We start from the raw sequence: 21,003 nt of genomic DNA on the forward strand, positions 1-21,003 counted from the left end.
GGCGGTTGCCGGCCAGCCAAAAGGAGGTGAGCAGGACAGTGGTGTAGTCAACTGAGCATTACTGACATCTCCATGTGGATAGCTACAAAACAAAATGCTTACAAAATGACCTACCAGGCCGGGCAGTGGTGGCGCACGCCTTTAATTCCAGCAATTGGGAGGCAGAGGCAGGCGGATCTTTGTGGGTCTGGGGCCAGCCTGGTCTACAGAGCCAGTTCCAAGACAGCCAGGGATATACAGAGAAACTCTGTCTTGGGGGAGAAAAAAAAATCTACCAGGCACAGTGGTGCTTGCTTGGAACACTAAAACTAGAAGCTGAGGCTGGCGGATCGTAAGTTCAAGGGTAGCCTGTGTTCAAAGCCAACCTGACCACTCATGGGGGAGGCGGGGTGGAGAGGGGCTGGGGGTGCAGCTTAGTGATGATACTAGTACTAGTTATGTTTCTTGTTGCTGTGACAAATACCTGCCCCAAACAACTTAAGGACAGGTTCATTTTAGTACAGTTTTGAGGGGACGGTCCATCCTAGTAGGGAAGGTATGGTGGCAGGAGAGGGAGCGAAGTGGTCACATTACAGTCGCAGGCGGGAGCAGAGACAGGCAAATGCTGGTGCTCAGCTGGGGCCCCAACCCATGGGATGGTACCCCTTGAATCACACTACGCGTACATGGACTATATTCTCTGATCAAAAGGGAGAGACTCCCTGGCTGCATAAGAATGATCCAACCGGGCTGGTGAGATGGATGGTCCAGCCTTGGCTGCCATGCCTGACGACCTGAGTTCACTTCCTGGGGGCCCACACGGTGGAAGGCGACGATGACTCCTTCCTGAATGTCATCATGGGTTGTCTACCAGAGATGTGGTTTGTAAACACATGGCTGAGGCAAAAGGGCAAAGGATGGTATGAGATAACCCACACACAACGCTCATGCGGCTGTGCTCATCAGACACGACCAACTTCAGGAAACAGTGGGCAACTGCTAACTTAGAAACTGAAACTGACCCCAGGACTCAGGAAGTGAAGGCAGGGGGCAGGGACTCAAGGTTATCCACAGCCTCAAATAAAATAAAATAAAAAATAAAGGGACGTAAGTCTTGTATTTAGTAAGATTAGAGACGCTAATAGAGTAACAAATGGACAAACCCCAGACTGCGGATGGAGACTACGGCATCTTTCTTTCAATGATTAGTGGAGCCCCTGCAGGTATAGAAGATCCCGCAGCAGCAGTGTTGAGGGAAACTTAGGGAGCTGCAGCAGATGCTGGGCAATAGAGTCAGGAAAGGTCCGAATCCCATAGAACATGCTCTCTGACCACAAAGAGTTAAGCAAGGTTCGAATCCATAGGATGTACTCTCTGACCACAGAACTGAATTAGAAGCCACTACACCTGGTTTATGTGGTGCCAGAGGTGGAGCCCAGGGCTTCGTCCATGGCAGAAAAGCCCTACAGCAACTGAGCTACACCTCCTCAGCCCTGGTCATGGTGTTCTAAAGTGTGTGCAAGCTTACAGAGGAGGGGCACTTCCTCAGACAGGCAGAGCACCTACTGCGTGCACATAGGAGGAATAATAGTGACGATGCACTGCCTTCCCCAAGATGAGGGACAGGCAGGACATTTGCTCTTCTCTCCTAGGCAACCCTGCATGGAGGCTCAGCTATTGCACTGGGCGAGAACAGAAAGCATACAAAGACTGGACTAGGGGCTGGAGAGATGGCTCAGGGGTTAAGAGCACTGGCTGCTCTTCCAGAGGTCCTGAGTTCAATTCCCAGCAACCACATAGTGGCTCACGACCATCTGTAATGAGATCTGGTGCCCTCTTCTGGCATGCAGGCATACATGCAGGCAGAACACTGTATGCATAATAAATCTTTTTTTTTTTTTTTTTTTTTTTTTTTTTGGTTTTTCGAGACAGGGTTTCTCTGTGTAGCTTTGCGCCTTTCCTGGAGCTCACTTGGTAGCCCAGGCTGGCCTCGAACTCACAGAGATCCGCCTGGCTCTGCCTCCCGAGTGCTGGGATTAAAGGCGTGTGCCACCAACGCCCGGCTAATAAATCTTTTTTTAAAAAAAAAAAAAGACTAGACTGGTTAGCTGTAGTGGCTCATGCTTATAATCCTAGCATTTGGAAAGCTGAGGCAAGATTGCCAGGAGCTTGAGACCAGCCTGAAGCTATGAGAATCTGCCCCTGCCGCCACCCCCCCCCCAAAAAAAAAAGAAAGAAAAAAAATGGCTGGAGAGATGGCTCAATGGTTAAAAGCACTGGCTGCTCTTCCAGAGGATCTAAGTTCAGTTCCCAGTACCCAGGTGGCAGCTCACAGCCGCTGTAACTCGTTCCAGGGATTTGGTGCCTTCTTCTGGCCTCTTTGAGCACCATGCAGGCATGTGGTGCACAGAGATCCAAGCAGGCAAAACACCCATCCACATAAAATAATAAAAATGATAAACCGCCAATGTCCGAGAAAGACTAGCCTGCAAGAAGCACGGCTGTCTACCTGCAGATATCACTGTCCATGCACACCCGAGGAACATCAACTCAACACAGTAGATGGGTGTGAGGTCAGGACACAACACTGCAACAGACAACTGCGGACATGTAGGCCGTGTCGAGCAGCATGGGGTGGAAGAGGCAGAAGACATCCCCGAGATCTCAGATACACACAAGGTCAGAAGACCAGTGCCCTGAAAACTCACGACAGAAGGAAGGTTAAAAGCCTCGAAAGATACACTGTGCTCATGAACCGCAAAGCTAACATTGGAGAGATGTTCTCTCCTAAGTGACTGTGACTCATGAATTCCCATCCAGCTGGGGATTATACCACAAGAAGAGATGCCAAGAAAAATGTTTCAGAGGTTGAGAGATACAAGTCCGCAGGGCCTGGTTTTTAAGCATCCCTACAAACGGCAGTGGTTAAGAAAACAAGGATGAGCCGGGCGGTGGCGGCGCACGCCTTTAATCCCAGCACTCGGGAGGCAGAGGCAGGCGGATCTCTGTGAGTTCGAGGCCAGCCTGGGCTACCAAGTGAGTTCCAGGAAAGGCGCAAAGCTACACAGAGAAACCCTGTCTCAAAAAACCAGGTAAGCAGGCCAGAAGGACAAAATGCAGGTTCTGGGTGTGCACAGAAACAGGAAAGCCGCTGAGCAGGAAGAGTGCATAGGCTGTAAGCAGAGGTGTGGGAAGGGCATGCAGGCCCTCGCTGCATTACCGGGGTGGATGCCAGGGCACTCCCCTGACCTAATGTGGAGCTGGAAGTGCTAAAGACAAGGACAGGAAAGGAAAGGACCGGGCAGCCTTGCTGCAAGACTGCTTTCAAGAACACGTGAGAAATGCTACACATGAAAGAAAACTGATTGATTAGACTTCATCAAAATAGTCTTAAGCCGGGCAGTGGTGGCACATGCCTTTAATCCCAGCACTCAGGAGGCAGAGCCAGGCGGATCTTTGTGAGTTCAAGGCCAGCCTGGGCTACTGAGTGAGTTCCAGGAAAGGCACAAAGCTACACAGACCCTGTCTCGAAAAACCAAAAAAAAAAAAAAAAAAAAAAAAAAAAAAAAGTCTTAAAATGGAAAAAAAAAAAGTTCAGCACAATGGCTCGTGTCTGTGATCCCAGATTTTCTGAGGCTGAGGCAGGAGGATCATGGTGACTCTGAGGCTAGCCTGAGCTACAGAGCAAGGCCTTGTTTACATAAATGAATTTTAAAAAAATAGAAAAGAAGAAAACCATGAGGAGGAAACACTAGATCTGACAAGTTTTTTTTTTTTAATTAAATCTCCAATATGTAAAGAACATCTACAAACTAACAAGAGGAAAAGCCCAACTGAAAAGTGAGTCAAAGGTATCTTACCAATGAAGTTATTTAGATGGCCATTTTAAAAAGAAGTTTAATAGGGCTGGAGAGGTGGCTCCATGCTTAGAGCACTTGCTTTTTAGAGAGGTCCTGGTTTGGTCCCCAACAGCCATGTCGTGGCTCACAGAGTCTAGCCTTTGCAGGCACCTGCACACACATGGTGAATGCACAAATATGCAGGCAAAACACTCATAAAATAGAAAAAAAAAGATGCTTAACATGGTTAGTTTTCAGCAAACTACATCTTAAATCACGCTGAAATGTCATTTGATGACCGAGTATGTGGTTTAGCAGTGAGGCCCCGAGTCCCATCATTCACACAGAAAAACAAAAAACCCGAATTCCTTCCTCATCCAGGAGTACTTGTGCCTGCCTGTCACTCCAGGGTGTTGAGACGCGGATGTGAAGCCTTATGGGAGTGACAGGAGACCTGGGGCTCTTGCTCCTCGGGAGTCGCTGCACTCACATGGCTTTAGAGATTGTCCTTTAGGGGGCTAGGAGAGGGTCCCAGTCCAGGTTACTTAGGTGGTGAGTATCAGTCACATGTCCTTCACTGTGCCACAGCTGCCGAAGGGGCCTGGAGGGTGCCGTCCCTGGCCCCTTTGCAGAAATTCTTTCCCAGTCGCCACCTTGGGACACCCTGAGATTTCAGGTATACAGGGCTAGTGGATAGTAGGAGTGCCTCACCTGGCTTTCTCCAGTGTGTGTGGGGGTCCATCTTGAGTGTGTAAGGAGGTGGGAGCTCAGGGCCCTGGGATCACTACCAGCAGCACTTTCCTGTGCATCAGAAACCACTGTTCTCCATCCCAGCTGCAGTCTGTGACTGCCTCAAGGGTCCTTTAGGGCCCCGCAGTAGGAGTTCGCGGCTAATAGCAGCAGTGACTGACAGCTGTCCGTGGGTGTGTGGACGACTCCAGCTCCACGTTCAGGGAGTGACCCCGGTTGGGAACCCTATCAAGGGTTGTGAATGGCATCGAACTTAGGTCACCAGGAGACTCAGATAACCTGTTCTGTCCCAGGAAGGCCTGGGGCAGCCACCTCCAGCACCCAAGGCTGTATGTGTACACATACACAAGTATCAAAAGCTACTCACTGCCTGGGCTGGCCAGCTCCCATCAGACCCCACTCTCTTGCCGCTTGCTAGGAGACCCACCAGTTTTCCTGCAGCGGGGAGGTCCCCATCCCACCACCAGGAACAGGCCCAACCTCCTCACCTCTGGGCAGGAGTGACTCTGGGCGGCGGGCGACCTGAGCTGCAGGGGCCCATCTTGTGGGCCCTGGGGGAGCTCTGAGGAACTGGGCCATGCTTGCAGGCACTGGCCAGAGCCAGGGGGAACATTCTGTCTCCTCCTGGACACAACAGGCTCCGGGGGTACACCCACTGTAAAATGACAGGTCCACACTATCACCTGCAATGATAATGTTTATTGAGTCATAGAGGCAGGGGAGGCACTAGCCTGGCAGGAAGAAGTCAGGCCATACACACTGAACTGTATACAGGGACCAGTGGCCCAGCATGTGACAAAAAAACCAGACAAAGCCCCAGGGCTCTGGACAGAAGCAGACATAAACATCCACCCAATAAAAAACGAAATCATGTGTGATAGTAGTACTCTTATAATCTGTTTCCTCATAAAATATAACGTCATGTGTTTAACACACACTTAACCATTGCTAAAATCAGCAAGAGCTATTACGGTGCTCCAACTTAATTAAGTTGATAACAGTTGTCCTGTTTCCAGTTCACAAAGGAACTAAATAGCTTTGTTCCACGGTGCCTGGGGAGTGCCCCAGTGCCCAGGCCTTTCCAACAACTATGTGTCCTGTTACTCATCCCAGCACAGGACCTGTGGCAGGCATTGGGGAGGAGGGGGGCGCACAGCTGGGGCTCCCAGAGGATGCTAAGCTCTCCTGGAGGCCCAAGGGTTGCCATCCAAGGGGCCAGCTCAGGCTTCAGCCATGATGGTGATGCTGGCTTTTCATGAGGTGGCGACAGGGGCTACTGGGTGCATGGCCCCAGCTTGCCGCATGGAAGAGTCAGTTCAACCTGGAACAAAACCGATGGCATGGCTGCTGTGCGGGGCGGTCTCCAGGCACTCTCGGAAGCACTGCTTTCGAGCTCACACACACACGGGGGGTGAGCGAGCCCATCTCTGGTGCTAGCCGTGGGAGGAGCCACCTGTGGCTTCACCTGCACACTCCAGGCGTGGGCTGGTGGCTGAAGACAGAGGCTCAGGTGAAAGCAGAACAGCTGAGGAGTCATGGCATCGGGTGCCTGTGAGGTTGAGGAGTGTCCGGTCTCAGGAGATGGCGTTTCACAACACTGACTTGCGGCAAATGTGGCCATGGCCATGGCTGCTGCACACCGACCACTGGCCGCAGACAAAGGGAGCCATCCATTCCACGGGTTGCACAAGCCAGCAGCACCAGGGAGATAAGACAATGGGCACCCTGGCTGCTGCTGCTGCTGCTGCTGCGGCTGCTGCTGCTGCTGGAGGGGCCACAGCACCTTCTATGACATCCTGACCACTCCAGGAAGCTACCAACCAGGTCCTGCCCTCTCCCTCCCAACTTTTCCCAAACCAGCCCTCACGGGGCCCTGAGGATCTCAAGGGTGGGAATCTGAGGGCTGTAGACCTATCAATGGGACTGGATGTCCCAGCTAAGACCTTAGGCTTAGAACAAACAATGTCCCGTAGTCAGCCTTCCAGATACCAGGAAGTGCCATCATGCCACTCTGTCCCCAGCCAGAAGGCGGCTGTGGACCTGGACCCCTTCCTACCAGCTCATACTCTTGCACAGGCAAACTTAGGCCACACATCTTTAGAGGAATCTCTCAAACAACTGTTGCAGTTGACTTTCACAGGCGACAAAAGCAGAGTTCAGACCATCATCACTCTCTGTTAGTAACCTGCATGCATGCTTGTGGCCCTGGACCAGTGAAGTCCCACCGATACCCTACAGGGTGTTTGTACACAATCCAGGCCTCAAGGTGCTACAAAGCTAACTCCATGTTGCATCCTCAGCATCGCTCACAAGTAGGCTCTGCTCGACCCTGCCATTCCCCTAGGTCCCGATGACCAAAACACCTTTCCTATCACAGAAGAGCTACTCAGGTGTACTCTCGGGGAATCTCACTACCCATAGGTGCTAGGTTGACAGCCCAGGTCAGAAAATAGAAATAGCTGGGGTGGGCAACCCAGGCTTTGGTGTCACCCGCTTTAACACCAGCCCCCTCCCTTGGCTTCTCTAACACACGGGCAGTGGCCCTGACAGTTGCCCACTGGTGCCATCTCAGATGGGCAGAAGGGTCTGGCTATTGGTCTACCCCAGATGAGACACATCCACCTTGAGGCCCATGGCTCACTCTATCTATCTGCAAGGAAGCCCAGAGACCAACCCTGCTGCTACCCTTGGGTCTCAGCCCAAGGCCCCTCACCCTGACCAGATCCACAACCAGCCTGCTTTTGATGCAAACGTTTAACAGGCTCGGTCTTTAAAACGATCAGATAGGCAGCCTGATCTGACAGCAACAGCCATGCCTCTGGCTGACTGTTCTTCCAGGGTGTCACTATTTTACCAGCTGCTCTGCCAAGGCCTGTGCCATGACCATGAAGTGTCCTTGTGTTAACTTCGGATCATGGGAAGCGGAGGCTAGCATCTCAAGAGCCGGCACACTGCACATGGTGACTCCGCATCTCTTCCTCCTGTGGGTCTGGTCTCTGCTAGCCCCTGAACCTCCTGACATCCAGCTTCAGTAAGCATGGTCTGCATCCTGAGCCTCTGGGTGGGTGGGGGGAGGTACTGTGAGCATCGTGCGACCTCCTAAGACCCACACTGGGTATGAGGATTCCAGATTCTGGGTTGGGCCATGTTTTGCCTACTTAGTGTTCTCTGCACTCCTGCCTCCCTCTGTCCTCCTATGGCAAGGTGGGAAGGCAGGATGCATGAAAACAGAGGCTATGGTTCTTATCCCAGACCAGAAGTCTCAGGAGGGAGGGATACCCTCTTAAAACCACCGAAGGAAGCTAAGTAGCACAGGAGCGACCTGCCAAGGACGCTGACTGAAGAGAGGCGCCCAGAGGGACCGAGCGCCCAGCTGATGGGGCTCGGCTGGCTGGAGGGCTCAGTGTGGGGACCGCGCTTGGTAGTCCAGCTGTTCCCATCCAAGCAGGAGATGTGCAATTCTGTTCTTAACTGGCACCACAGAAAGCACTGGAAGGTGCAGCTGCTTCTCTGCAGGCCTCGGCTTGAGGGACGACCCAGGCAGGTGGAAGGTACCCTGAGCACACACCTCTGCTCTCCAGACACAAAACACACTACAAACTACAAAGCGCCACCAGTGTGGGAATGTGGCAAGACAGAAGCCTGCCAAGAACGTTGAACACAGCATTCCTTTGAATACACAGAAAATTCAAGTAATTTATTTAAAAACGGCTTACTTTCATCTTGAAATATATATGTATATATATTTGCTTTAGAATGCTCATATTGCAGCATGATTCTCATGCACTTTAAAGTACTTTATGTAAAAACACCAACCGAGGCAGCAAGAACACGGGTTTGACTTCATCTGGGTACCATCCAGGGAGGACCTCCCCTCTCCTGAGTGCAGACTGACTGTCTCACAAGCCAAGAGACAGGACTGTGGAGTTTTTAACAGAGATCCGTGGTTTGGAAAGGCTTTTCCCACAGCTGCAGCATTTGAGGAGCTTGCTTCCCTGAGGCCCGAGTGTTGCTCATGTGCAGAAATTGGAAACTGCACCGGGTTCTTGGGTCACCAGCCCTCCTGCCCAGGCAGGTACTTGCTTCTTTTTGCCTTCATCCCCATTCCAGTGACCATCAGCAGGAGCAGGTGATGAAGTCACAAGATTTCAGTTAGGTTCCAGCGAGGACCGATGTCACCAATACGGCACGGAGGTAGGCCTCGGCACCCTCCCATGCCCTGTTCCCCACACTCTCGAGGTAGCCTTGCAGCAGGACTCGGGAGCCAGTGCTCACCTGGAGCTCTGTGCCTGGATTCCCAGCCAAAGGTGTAGAGAGAAACCGAAAGGTCACACAGAGCCAACAGCTGCCCTATGGCCACTTCTGGGGAGGACCACGTGGGTAGGGACTGGACAGAGACAAACGCACACACAAGCACGCAGGAGGCACACTGAGAGTTCACATTCAGCACTCCTGATGGGTGCCGTCCCTGGGCAGGATGTCTGGAGGCTGCCCTGGGGAATGGCTGCCGTCTGCTCAGACAGCTCTGGGCGCCTTCCTCAGCTTTGGTGTGTGGTCTCAGGCACTGACAGCTGTGCACAGAACGGCAGGCCCGATTTGCTAGAGACGCTGTTCTAAGAAAACCACAGTTGTGAAAAAGAAAATACCGTTTCTGAAATAAACAGAGAAAGCTGCTCTGAGGCACTGCAATGCCAGCCTATGCTGAGGAGCCCTGACGGACACCTGCTGGCCAATCCGGGCACCGCACCGCTGCCTGCTGCCTTCAGATGACACCTGCCGAGGGGTCGGACTTTCTGCACTTTCGATTACTGTTTCAGAAATGCAGACCCTTACGTTTTCTAAATTGCTTATTGACTATGCTGTGAATGTTTCACAATTTAAAACATGCAGAATGGTATACCTGCAGAATAAAAGACAGCTGAAATTAAGTTTTTTTCAATAAAAAAAGATTTCAAATGATGTTTTTTTAATTGTGGGAAAGGTAATTAGTGTGATATTTTTGCCTAATAGCTCAAACCTACCCTACACCTAACACCTACTGAACTTGACTGCGCCCTGGGAAGGAACTCCAGCTCGCACGGTGTGGCAAGCACAGCCCCCGTCCACCCTGCCCTTCGGTGTGCAATGTGCCAGCTGGGGCTCACACCATGGACTCCGCCTCCACCGGCCCCCGCAGGCCCCCCTTCCGAGACAGCTTCAGCACAGTGGGCTTCTCACTGGCTGCTTCACCCTCGCCTTCACCAGCGGGCCCTGAGGACAGGCCTTTCTGCTCCTCCTTGGCCTCCTCTGACACCTCGGGGTAGATCACCAGGAATGTGGCTGTCAGAAAGCCCAGGAAAGAGCCCACAGAAGCCACCATAGGGATGACACGGACCGTCTGTACAGCGTCGACTACGCTCCCAAGGGCAGATGCAACCAGGATCTGGGAGATGTAGACCTGGCAGGAGAGGATGGCGCAGTCAATGCCAAATCCACGCTTGGAGTTCCCTGGACTGTGGTGGACGTACTGCAAGAGAAGGAACGGAGGTATGAGAGGCATGGAGAAGGCAGTCTGCACCTGCTCCTCAGGGCTACAGACACTGACCAACCTGCCTGAGCTTCTAGGCAGCCGCCCAGCTGGGTTCTCCAGAGCCCCAGGTCCTACCTAGCACAGGGCAGGCAGGAGAGGGAGAGGATTCTGGCTCACGGGGAGGAACACAGAAGCAACCTAATCAGGATTCTGATCCCCCAGAACACTGCCTCCAACCCCAAGGAAGAGAAGCAGGGCAGGTACAGGAGTGCCCACCACACCCTCACGATCTCCTTGGAGGGCAGGGAGCTCAAGTCACTCAGGTGCATGTGGGCTCAGGTGACAGAGCAGGGAACACTGGGCAGTTTTGTTTGCTCGTGTTACTGGAACACGATATAAAGTATGCTGTGCAATGAATGGCTGTGCTCACCCCAAGCCTCCAAAGGAGACGCTGTCTGTGAAGTATGGAGGCCAATCTACCCAGAAGATAAAAACCACATTCACAGTTTAGACTTGAGGACACTATAGTCAGGGAGATCTTAAACACACCTCCCAGAAACCAGAAAGAGAACAGAAGAGCTCAACGATGAACAAACCCCACCTTACCCAATGGACACAGAGAGGCCACAAAGGCAGAACACGAATTTCACTGTATATAGGACACGCTGGACCACCATGATTTAAGGGCTGAAATCATACACGTGTGTTCTCTGATTCTGATTATTAGAAACTAGTCTACCATGACCAAGGGCAAAAGTCATAAAGCCAGCACAGCTGCTTGACAAAGATCCAGCAGAGCTGAGCCACATGATGGCTGCCATGCCACCTTTGGTTTTCATCTCCACCTGTTGCACACTTGGGGCACTTTTAATATTTGTACAATTTGGGGATACTGGATTGATGGGACATTTCATATAAATCATTTATGCCTTCTCCCAGGAATGCTGCTTCTAAGCTTCCCCAGGACAGTCCTGAACATACTTCCCCTTCCACTTTTAGGGAGATGTCCTTATCTACTTGAAGGTATTCCTTATACTTTAGAGGTTGTGACACATAAAGAAGCCAGATGCCAGAGGTCTCTTTACGAGGCTGTGGGAGATTTTTGAAATGTCTGTCGCTGTACTTACTCAGGAACAAGATATTCAAAACAAAGTAAACTTCAAAAGGTCAACAAGATTCGGTGGGCTAGAGGAGTTGTCCACAGATCAGAGTACAAGCCTCTTCCCACTGTACACTCAGGCAGCTATGTGGCATATACAGCAACACAGTTAATCAGCTAAAGTTACCTCTGCCCTACACAGAGACTTATATTGTTGGACAAAGAATGATGTAAAAAAAAAATGAAATAAGAATGAGACATCAGGACCTCCCTTTCTTAGAAAAGTTAGCACATGCAGAGCCACTATGATGTCATATGACCAAGGAACAGCAGAATGCCAGGATTAGACATATAGACAAATTCTACAGATATAAAATAAAAACACCGTATTATGCCAGAATTTAAATAGTAACTGCAGCAGCTTTGGCCTGAGGATTTTTCTTGGGTACTCTGACCATTAAGAGTTAATAATACACTGCTTGGGACATGTCAATCTGCCTGGGCTGGCTTGAAGATTTTGTTTTGGTCTAGCATCCTTGAAGCCACAAAAGATACTAGCCTGAGAATGGGTTGTCATATGCCTCTAGATTCTTTAAAAAACTGGCTTATGGGGTTAATGAGTAAAAATGGTTATAAAAGATAACTGTTTATCAGTTTTGATTAAACTTGAGGGGAAATGATTGTGAAAGATAACTCTATTCTGTCATGGTTTATCAATGATGACTAAAAGATACACAAAAGGAAGTGAAACGATATGATATGGAACAACATGAATGTATCCCTGCTGTCTGAATTCCATACAAATAAAGAAACATTCTGGCTGCTAGTCAGTCAGGCTGCAGAATTCTCCCAACCACCATGCCTGGCTCATCCTTCCCTCGCTGGCTCCTTACATCCTCTCTGGGCCTGTTAATTGCTGGGGCTGGTGAACTTTTGATATTTGGGACATACTTCTGAATAATTCATGGTTTTAAAATAGAAATCAAGACAAAACCATAAAAATCTCTGTGTGAGCCGAGCGGTGGCGACTCATGCCTTTAATCTTAGTACACAAGAGACAGAGGCAGAGGCAGGTGGATATCTGAGTTCGAGGCCAACCTGGTCTGCAGAGTGAGTTCCAGGACAGCCAGGGATATACAGAGAAACCTTGTCTTGAAAAATCAAAAAGAAAGAGGAAAGAAAGGAAGGAAGGAAGGAAGGAAGGAAGGAAGGAAGGAAGGAAAAAAGAAACAAAGAAAGAGAAAGAAAGAAAGAAAGAAAGAAAGAAAGGAAGAAAGAGAGAGAGAGAAAGAAAGAGAAAGAAAGAAAGAAAGAAAGAAAGAAAGAAAGAAAGAAAGAAAGAAAGAAAGAAAGAAAGAAAGAAAGAAGGAAAGAAAAAGAAAGAAAGAAAGAGAAAGAATGCGCACACACACACACACCCTATGGAGACAGAGGTCACCATCAGGTGTCATCTTCTGTCACTCTCCACCTCCTTCTCTGAGACAGGGTCTCTCACTCAATGGCTGTCTAGCCTGCAAGCCTCAGGGACCTTCTCTCTGCCCACTTGGCACAGAGTTCTCACTATAGGTTCATGTTATCATACCCAGGGCCTTACACAGGTCCTGGGGATCTGAATTCTGGTCCTTATACTTGGACACCAACTTTATCCACTAAGCTATGTCCCCGGGACCTTAGAAACATCTTTGAAATGACTGGAGGGAGGGAGGGAGGGAGGGAAGGAGAGAGGGAGGGAGGGAGGGAGGGAGAGAGGAGGAGGAGGGGGGAGGAGGGAGGAGGAGGGAGAGGAGGAGGAGGGGGAGGAGGAGGAGGAGGGGGAGGAGGAGGGAGGAGGGAGAGGAGGAGGAGGGAGAGGAGGAGGAGGGAAGAGGGGGGAGGAGGAGGAGGAGGGAGGAGGAGGAGGAGGAGGAGGAGGAGGAGGAGAAGAAGAAGAAGAAGAAGAAGAAGAAGAAGAAGAAGAAGAAGAAGAAAGGGACAGGAGGAGGAAGGGAAGAGAGAGAGAAAGAGACATTAGCTAGGTGTGGTTATACACATCTTTGATCCCAGCACTCAAGGGGTGGAGGCAGGTGGATCTCTGTGAGTTCCAGGCCAGTTAGGGATACTAGTAAGACCCTGCCTCAAAAACAAGTAGAAACTTGTTTTTCCAGATATATGTGACAGCTCATGTCTGTAATCATAGCACTCACTGGGGGAGACAATAGGATTTCTGTGAGTTGGAAGCCAGGCTGGGCTCCATAGCAAATTCTAGACCAGCCTAGGCTACAATGGGACAGCTGGAGTGACCCTGAATGACAGGCTGAGGAGCTCACACTACCTGACATCAAGACTTACTGCAGACCTACTTTAAAGAAGAATGCATAACATCTGTCCAAGGATGGAGAGATCTGGCCAGAAGCACAGCACATGTACTTATGTGGCTATTCAGTGACGATGAAGATAGATAAGATGAGAGGCCCTGGGTTCCAACAACATCCACTTGGGGGAAGAATGTGAGAGTCTAACTCAATGACCTCAAGCCAAACTAGAACCTGCTGGGCAGACAGCATGAGGTGGCACAGAGGCCTGGGACCAGCGGTAAGCCCAGCATGCTACCCAAGCCACACAGAATGAGGTGGAACAGAAAATGCCAGTCTAGCTATAGGAAGGTCAGATACAGGTACAAGTGAGGTCAGGGCAGCAGGAGGAGGAGGGGCTTCTAGACTCTGGTCACCATCTTCCTTGGTCTGGGCGATTCTGTATGACCCACTTCTGAAATGCCACCAACTAGCTCAGCCTCAACAGTTATGAAGTCTGCAGAGTTCATCTACAAGACACCACCACCATTAGGTTTGATTAGGAGTGGCTGTGGTATATACCTACTGAGCAAACTGATTTTGCTTTAAAGATTCATGGAATTAAAGGTGTGTGCCACTATGTACAGCTACTTGTATTTTTTGTTGTTGTTTTATTTTTTTAAACCAGGGTCTTAAGTAGCCCAGGCTAGCCCTGAACTTGCAGAGGAGGATCTTGAAGTTCTAACCCTCTGGCCTTCATCTCCCTAGTGCTGGATATGTAACTGTGCTCCACTACCCCTGGTTCCAATCTCTCTACACAGAGGCACTAGCAGTGATACCTCAGAGGCAGTGGCTAACAGAGCAGCTCTTCAAATGCTGCAGGAGAGAAGGCTTGCTAGAGTTGGGCCCAACCACACAGTGGACTACTAGTGGGGGACGTGATGGTAAAGGGGTGTGGGCAGGGCAGCCTCTTGTTCCCAGCTGGGACAGGGTCCAGAACCTGGATGGCCCGAGAAGAAAGACCCTGTAGTCAAGGAATAGCTAAGAGTGGAAGCTGTTGCCTTCATCAGAAGGGAAGACAGAGGGACAGCAGGACACTGAGCACAGGCTGTGGACCCCATGGTCTAACGACCTAAGGCCAAGTAGGGTTCCGAGGTGGCCCCAACACCACCTCCACTCAGCACCCTCAGGCTGGCTGTACCTCCTTGATGTCATGGTAGTGCCCTAGGAGGGCATAGGGGCAGTAGGAGATGCTCATAGAGACGATGCCCATGGTGCTGATGGTGACCATGGCCACATAGACGTTGGGAAACATGGCCATCACAGCAGTGCCCACGGAGAAGCCCAGCGTCCCCAACACATAGATGATCCTGATGCTCAGGTCGTAGTTGTCCAGGTACTTCTGTAGCAGGGCTGCAGAGAGAGCCACAAGGATCGTGACTTAGCTACTGCCTCCCCACACCCCTACCCCATCACTGCCTCTACACACCCCTTACCCCATCACTGCCTCCACACACCCCTACCCCATCACTGCCTCTACACCCCTTACCCCCATCACTGCCTCCACACACCCCTACCCCATCACTGCCTCCCCACACCCCTACCCCATCACTGCCTCCCCACACCCCTACCCCATCACTGCCTCCACACACCCCTACCCATCACTGCCTCCCCACACACACCCCTACCCCATCACTGCCTCCCCATACCTCTACCCCATCACTGACCCCCCACACCCCTACCCCATCACTGCCTCCCCACCCTACCCCATCACTGCCTCCCCACCCCTACCCCATCACTGCCTCCCCACACCCCTACCCCATCACTGCCTCCCCACACCCCTACCCCATCACTGCCTCCCTCTGGTTGAACCTAGGCCTTCAGGCATAAAGACCACACAGCCCCATGTCCGCCTGGGTTCTCCTTGGGGGAAATGCCTGGCCAGCACTCTAGGCCAGTCTCGGGATCCTGCCTTCTGATTGGGTCCTCCTAGGCACCACCTCCTCCAGGAGGAATCTCTGTCACCCCCACACTTGGCTGACCTGCCCCTTGCCCTACCCTCTTCACCTACAGATCAGGCAAAGTCGACTTCCGTTCCAGGTTCAGACTGAGTGTGGGTAGCAAAGGGAGGGGACTCCAATCCTAACTCTTTCAAGTTTAGGGAGGGAGCAAGGCATGCTTCCTTAGGATGACAGCCCATCACCCCACCCATCAGGGCTCCTGTCCTTGGCAATATGGACCTGCTCCACCGCCCCTCAGACTGCTGGGCCCTGGGTGGAGTTGGCATGGCAGCGACAACATGCTAACACACAGGTGCCATCCATGTTGGCCAGTGTCATGGGACGGCACACAGGATGGCCTCCAAACCTCAGAACCACCTGACCCTGGGCCACAGCAGCTGACTTGAACGGCTTTTCCTCTACCTAGGCAGAAGTCAGGGTCCCGACTCTCACCTGAGCAGATAGCACCAGTAGCAGCGTAGATGACCAGGCCCCAGCAGCCCATCTTCACGCCGGCGTTGTAGGCTTGCCAATCAGTGGAGTTGGAGGGGGCCTGTCGCAGAGAGAGAAGGTTGAGGGCATTTGCCACCCTCAGGGCAGAGGAGATTACTCTGCACTCCCATGCAGGTAGATTGAGAGGTGACAGACACTCTAGTGAGGAGGAGGAGGAGGAGAATCAACCCAAGTCCAGGTCAGTATCTGGGAAACAGTTTCCAGGCCCTCCCACTCCACATGCGACTCTGTTTCCCACAATGAGAAGTGGAATCCTGCCTGGGGCCCTGAAATAAGGCTGGTCTGGACCGGCAGAAATGAGTCTGCCTTCTCTGAGATGCCATGCTTGCCCCTAAAAAAGGTGTAACAGACCACTGTGACCACCTACACGGCCATGGGGTAAGCCTAGAACCATTAGCAGGGCCTGGCAAGAATAAAAATAGGCTGTTACTTTGACAGCTGAATCAACACTCCATTCACGATTTTCAAAGAGGTTCTGGTCCTGTGTGTGAAAGCACCTGGCGTTCACAAATGCTCACCATAGACCCCACTGTCACAACTTTGTCTCAGTTTGCACAACAGACCATGCATTGAGGTGTGCACCGGTCAGCTGCCTGCTGGGCATCCTCCCTAACCCGCATGGGCATGTGGGTGCAAGGGTGGGTGGTGCATGTAGGCTCCCAAGAAGCCCCGGCCTCGGAGACTGCCTAGTTCTGCTGTGCAGTGGAGCTGCTAGCCACAGGGTGCTCACCTGGGGGTCCCCTTTGAAGATAACTCGGCCCATGAAGTCAGTGTAGAAGACGGCCTCTGCGATGACGGAGAACCAAGTGAGGAGGTGGCAGAGGCAGAGGCGGATCAGCTCCTTGGGCATCTTCAGCATGGACAGCCAGAGCAGGCGCACCGTGGTCTCTGCCTCGCCCTCCTCGCTCTCTGTGTCCCCACTGGAGGCAGTGGCTCCACTCTGGTTGCGGTGCCGGGATCGCTGCCGCTGCTGCAGGTCATACAGGTCACTCATGCTCCGAGATGGCTTGATCAGGACCACTGCGTTGGCCCGGCGGTAGCGGTAGCAGTGGGACCCAATCTTGCCATAGTAGGAGAAGGTGCTAGAAGCCTGCCTGTGGAACATGTGCCTACGGCGCCTCATGGAACTAGATGTGGCCGAGGGCTTCAAGTCCACTTTAGAGCGGTGGCTGAGCAAATCCACCGGTGGGGATCCTCTCCCATTTGGGACTTTAGCTTCATTCAAGTGATTATCAAGCAAGGTGTCGTCCTCCTTGGTGGACTCCCTGAGGAACGTAGACAGGCGGGGCAGCTTGGCCCTCAGGAGCTCCTGGCTGGTACTCCGGGGGGTGCTGGGGTAGGAAGCATCATGGAAGATGGAGGGCTCTATGTCATGCAGGAAGAGCAGCTCAGGCTCCATGTCCAGAGTGGCATCAGGCATGTGCAGCACCGAGTCACTCTTGCTGCGCACGATGTCCACATTGAGGTAGTCCAAGGACAGCTCGTGCTCCGACTGCACCTCATCTGGGAAGGGGGGGCCGCCGTCCTGCACACCCCCACCGAGGGAGCTGAGGCGGGTGGCGGGGGCTGGAGCGCTAGGCTGGACACTGGTGCCGGGCAGGGCGGCATCCTCAGCACTGCGGTCCTGCTGTGGGCTGTACTGTTCCTCCTCGATGCTGAAGAGATGCAGGGCCACCGACACCGAGAAGATGATGGCAGCGAAGAAGAACAGCACCTGGTTCTGGGTCCGGAACCAGTCACCCAGGAAGGTCTGTGTCCAGTCCAGCCCACCCAGCACGTAGCCGATGGCCCCACCGAGGCCTGGAGGTGGAGAAGTGACAGTGAGCCCCAGGCCCGGCACAGGGCTCTCCCTAACACAGGGGCCTGGGTTATGTGGCAAATGAGTGCAATGGAGAATGAAAGGACAGCCGAGACACGCAACAAAACAACTCATGACGGCACAGATCCAAGACTGGCCTAACATCACTCCCAGTCCGCAATAAAGACAAAAGGAGTCCCAGGCCGGGAAACACCCCCAGCCCACTGTGTGTTCCCCAGGCAGTGGCAGTGTGGGGCCCTCACCACGTCCACCTGGCAGGCATGTCATCCAGGCAGGGCTTTACCCTCTCCTAGCCCTGCTCCTCAGTCCCTTAATGGTGCTGGGTTCATGGGTCAGGAGTGAGGCACTGTGCTTCCCAAGGCCCCATCACTGGTCACTGCCACCAAGGAGCACAGACTCCTCCCTCCCACCTGGGGCCTGGCATGGAGCTTTACCAGCAGAGAAGGCATGTATGTTGAGGGCCATATCTTGCTCCTCGCTGTCTACCACATCCAGCAGGTAGGCACGGATGGGCCCCTCAGTTGCATCGGCACTGAAATCCAGGACCACCACTCCCAGCACCGTGAGGACAATGCCAATGGGTTGTCGGTTGGGAACATCGCCGAGCGCCAGACCTGGACAGAGCATGGGGAAGCAGTCAGACTCCAATGCCAGCTGTCAGGCTCCTGAGGCGAATGCTTTCAGGACAGCAGTAAGCTTCACCCTATTTCTGTGGTTGGTGGGTGTCCCTCTCTGTCCAGCCCCCAGGAGCTCCCTCCTTTAAAAAATATTTTTTGGATTATGAGTGTTTTGCCTGCATGTATGGATGTGCACCTTGTGCATGCTTGATGCCTGCAGGGGTCAGAAGAGGGCATCAGATCTTTTGGAACTGGAGTTGCAGATGGCTGTGAGCTACCATGTGGATGCTGGGAATTGAACTTGGGTCTTCTCTAAGAGCAGCAGGGCTTCCCACTAAGCTCTCTCTCCTTCCCGCATAGTTTTTCAAGCAAGAAGGGGAACAGGTTCCTCCTCCTCCTCTGTCCATCAGCGGCAGTGGCCACCAGCTGATAAGACGCCTGGCATCAACTACAGTGGCTACGCAAGGGCCACCACCACCTCCACCTTTCTGAGGACGCCATCTCTTCCTCTTCCCACCAACCCAAACTCCCCGCGCTGCCTCCTGAGCTGGTCGGCTCTGCCTCAGCATCCAAGCTAGACAACAGGCGTTGAGTGTATAAGGACCTAATTATGAAGGCATGCAGCTTCGGCAGGCAGTGTGAGCCTCTGAGGAGGCTGCCCTCACACACCAAGCCTCACCTGACTGGGGAGCCTGCCTGGACCCAGAGATCAATCCCTAGTCCTGAGCCTTGGGCTGCTCCCACTGGGGCCAACCTTCAGGACTGGAGGTGGGGCAAAGACAGGTCTGGTCCTCTGACTGCACCTTGACATGCTGGCCCATGGGTTGCCCAGGAGGCCCCACTGGCAAGAGGAGAGCTTGGGCTGAGGGCTGGTGTCTCCGGGCTGGCTGCATGTGGATCACCCCAGGAATGCTCTCCATACATGCCAGTGCATATGGGGAAGTAAAGGAATGCTCGCAGGTGACACTGATAGGCCCAGGGCCAGAAGGCAAATCCCAGACTTCTAGGTGGGAGCCGTTCCTAGCGGAGGAGACGGACTTGTACAGATACGAATCAGCAAGGAGACACTCCAGCCGGGAGGGGAAGGAAGCAAAGCCGCCACAGACTGTCCCTATCCTGGCTCTGAAGAGCTGCGCCTCCCCATGGAGGCGGTGGTCTCCTGGGGCCTCGCTGCCCACAGTCCTGCCGCCCCTGGAGCTCGGGCAGACCTGTGCTTGAGAACCCACACTGGACTCCTTTACCCGCGGAGCCAAAAAAACAAGGCTTTGTTTCCACCAGTTCTGAAGAGTGCCCGCAAGGCAGAAAATATTTTCCCACACAGAGTGGCTTTAATTAAAAACAAAACAACACAGAGAGGCAAAACAACACACGAGGCATGAACCAAGAAAACAAACAGCGAAGCGGGCTCTGGACATTTTCACCACCACGTCTAAGAAAAGGAGAACAAAAAAAGAAAAGATAATTTCTGAAATCGCTCTGGAAACAGGACGTGGTGTCAGATACGCATTAAAAACAAGCCATCACAACAGGAAGCGTTTCCCTGTGAACAGGTTCCTCCAGCTTTCCCATGTGGGGCCAGCTCCACCACCAAGCTCCCCGCCGCCGTCTCCACCAGGCGGCCCCCAGCAGCCCCAACTGGCCCCTGCACACAGAGACCCGGTGAAGTCACCAGAGAAGGCCCCCAAAGCGTGCGCTGGTGTGCGGTCAGCAAACACTCACCGATGGCAGAGCCGTTGAGGAAAAGAGCGACACCGATGAGGACCCCCACACACAGCACAAGGATGAAGGGCCGCCGGCGGCCCCAGCTCAGGGTACAGCGGTCGCTTGCAGAGCCAATAAGCGGTGTGAAGATGAGGCCGAGGACGGGGCTCAGGAACCAGGTGAGGCTGTAGTACTGCTCAGGGAGGCCTGCAGGGACACACGGCCTGTCACTCACCACTCATGCACACCCCACATAAACACATACTCTTGCCCCCTCCAGTCTCCTCAGGATAGACCTTTTTTTCCCTGAGGGTCTTCTGGCTCTGAGGATGCTAGACAAAGAGGACTCCAGACCTTGGAGTCAGTACTCTGTCTGCAGGGCCACCAAGCTGGACAAGGCTGAGGTGCTGCAAAGTCGTGCAGGGTACCAGGCAGGGGCCCCTCTCTCCATACCACACTCTGCAAGTGGTGCAGTGGCTACAACTGCAGGAATAATAAGTCATTTAGTTCTGGACCTCACTGGAGAAAAACTATCACAGAGAGTCTTGCCAAGGCCCTCAGTTAGCGTGGCAGTGGGTGCCCCAAGCACTGGGGTGGCATAAGTCCACATGTATCCAGCTGGAGTATGGTGGCTTGGGATGGAACCTGGGCAGCCTAACATCAGAGTCTATGCCACATCCCTGTCATATAAATTCAAATGTGGTATCAACAGAGCAGATAAAGGATGATGGCCCTGGGCACAGGCCAGAGCACTCCACGGCAACTAGAATGTACTTGCACAGCAACCAGCAGTTCCGATGAGCCTCTCTCTGTTATACCACAGAGATCCTTGCTGATGAGCACATCCCACACCACTCCCTTGAGTGACGTCCAAAGTCTCATAAAGGAATCTGCTATTACAGGTCAG

The 21,003-nt window shown here is 52.7% G+C and overlaps 1 protein-coding gene across 2 annotated transcripts in view; it reads right to left on the reverse strand.

Moving 5' to 3' along the window:
- Positions 1-5,247: 5,247 nt before the first annotated feature.
- The window catches only part of Slc45a4 (solute carrier family 45 member 4), a 74,679-nt gene continuing 58,923 nt past the window's right edge, over positions 5,248-21,003 (reverse strand). For both annotated transcript variants that reach the window (XM_028886023.2, XM_028886021.2), the window contains exons 3-8: positions 20,115-20,303; positions 18,213-18,392; positions 16,690-17,759; positions 15,900-15,999; positions 14,648-14,859; positions 5,248-10,074 (exon numbers count right to left, since the gene is read on the reverse strand). In XM_028886023.2, the coding sequence (XP_028741856.1) occupies positions 9,709-10,074; positions 14,648-14,859; positions 15,900-15,999; positions 16,690-17,759; positions 18,213-18,392; positions 20,115-20,303 (2,117 nt within the window). In that variant the 3' untranslated portion in view covers positions 5,248-9,708. The remainder of the gene's footprint in view (positions 10,075-14,647; positions 14,860-15,899; positions 16,000-16,689; positions 17,760-18,212; positions 18,393-20,114; positions 20,304-21,003) is intronic.

The sequence above is a fragment of the Peromyscus leucopus genome, chromosome 20, assembly GCF_004664715.2.
Source record: "Peromyscus leucopus breed LL Stock chromosome 20, UCI_PerLeu_2.1, whole genome shotgun sequence".
NCBI classification, from domain to species: domain Eukaryota; kingdom Metazoa; phylum Chordata; class Mammalia; order Rodentia; family Cricetidae; genus Peromyscus; species Peromyscus leucopus.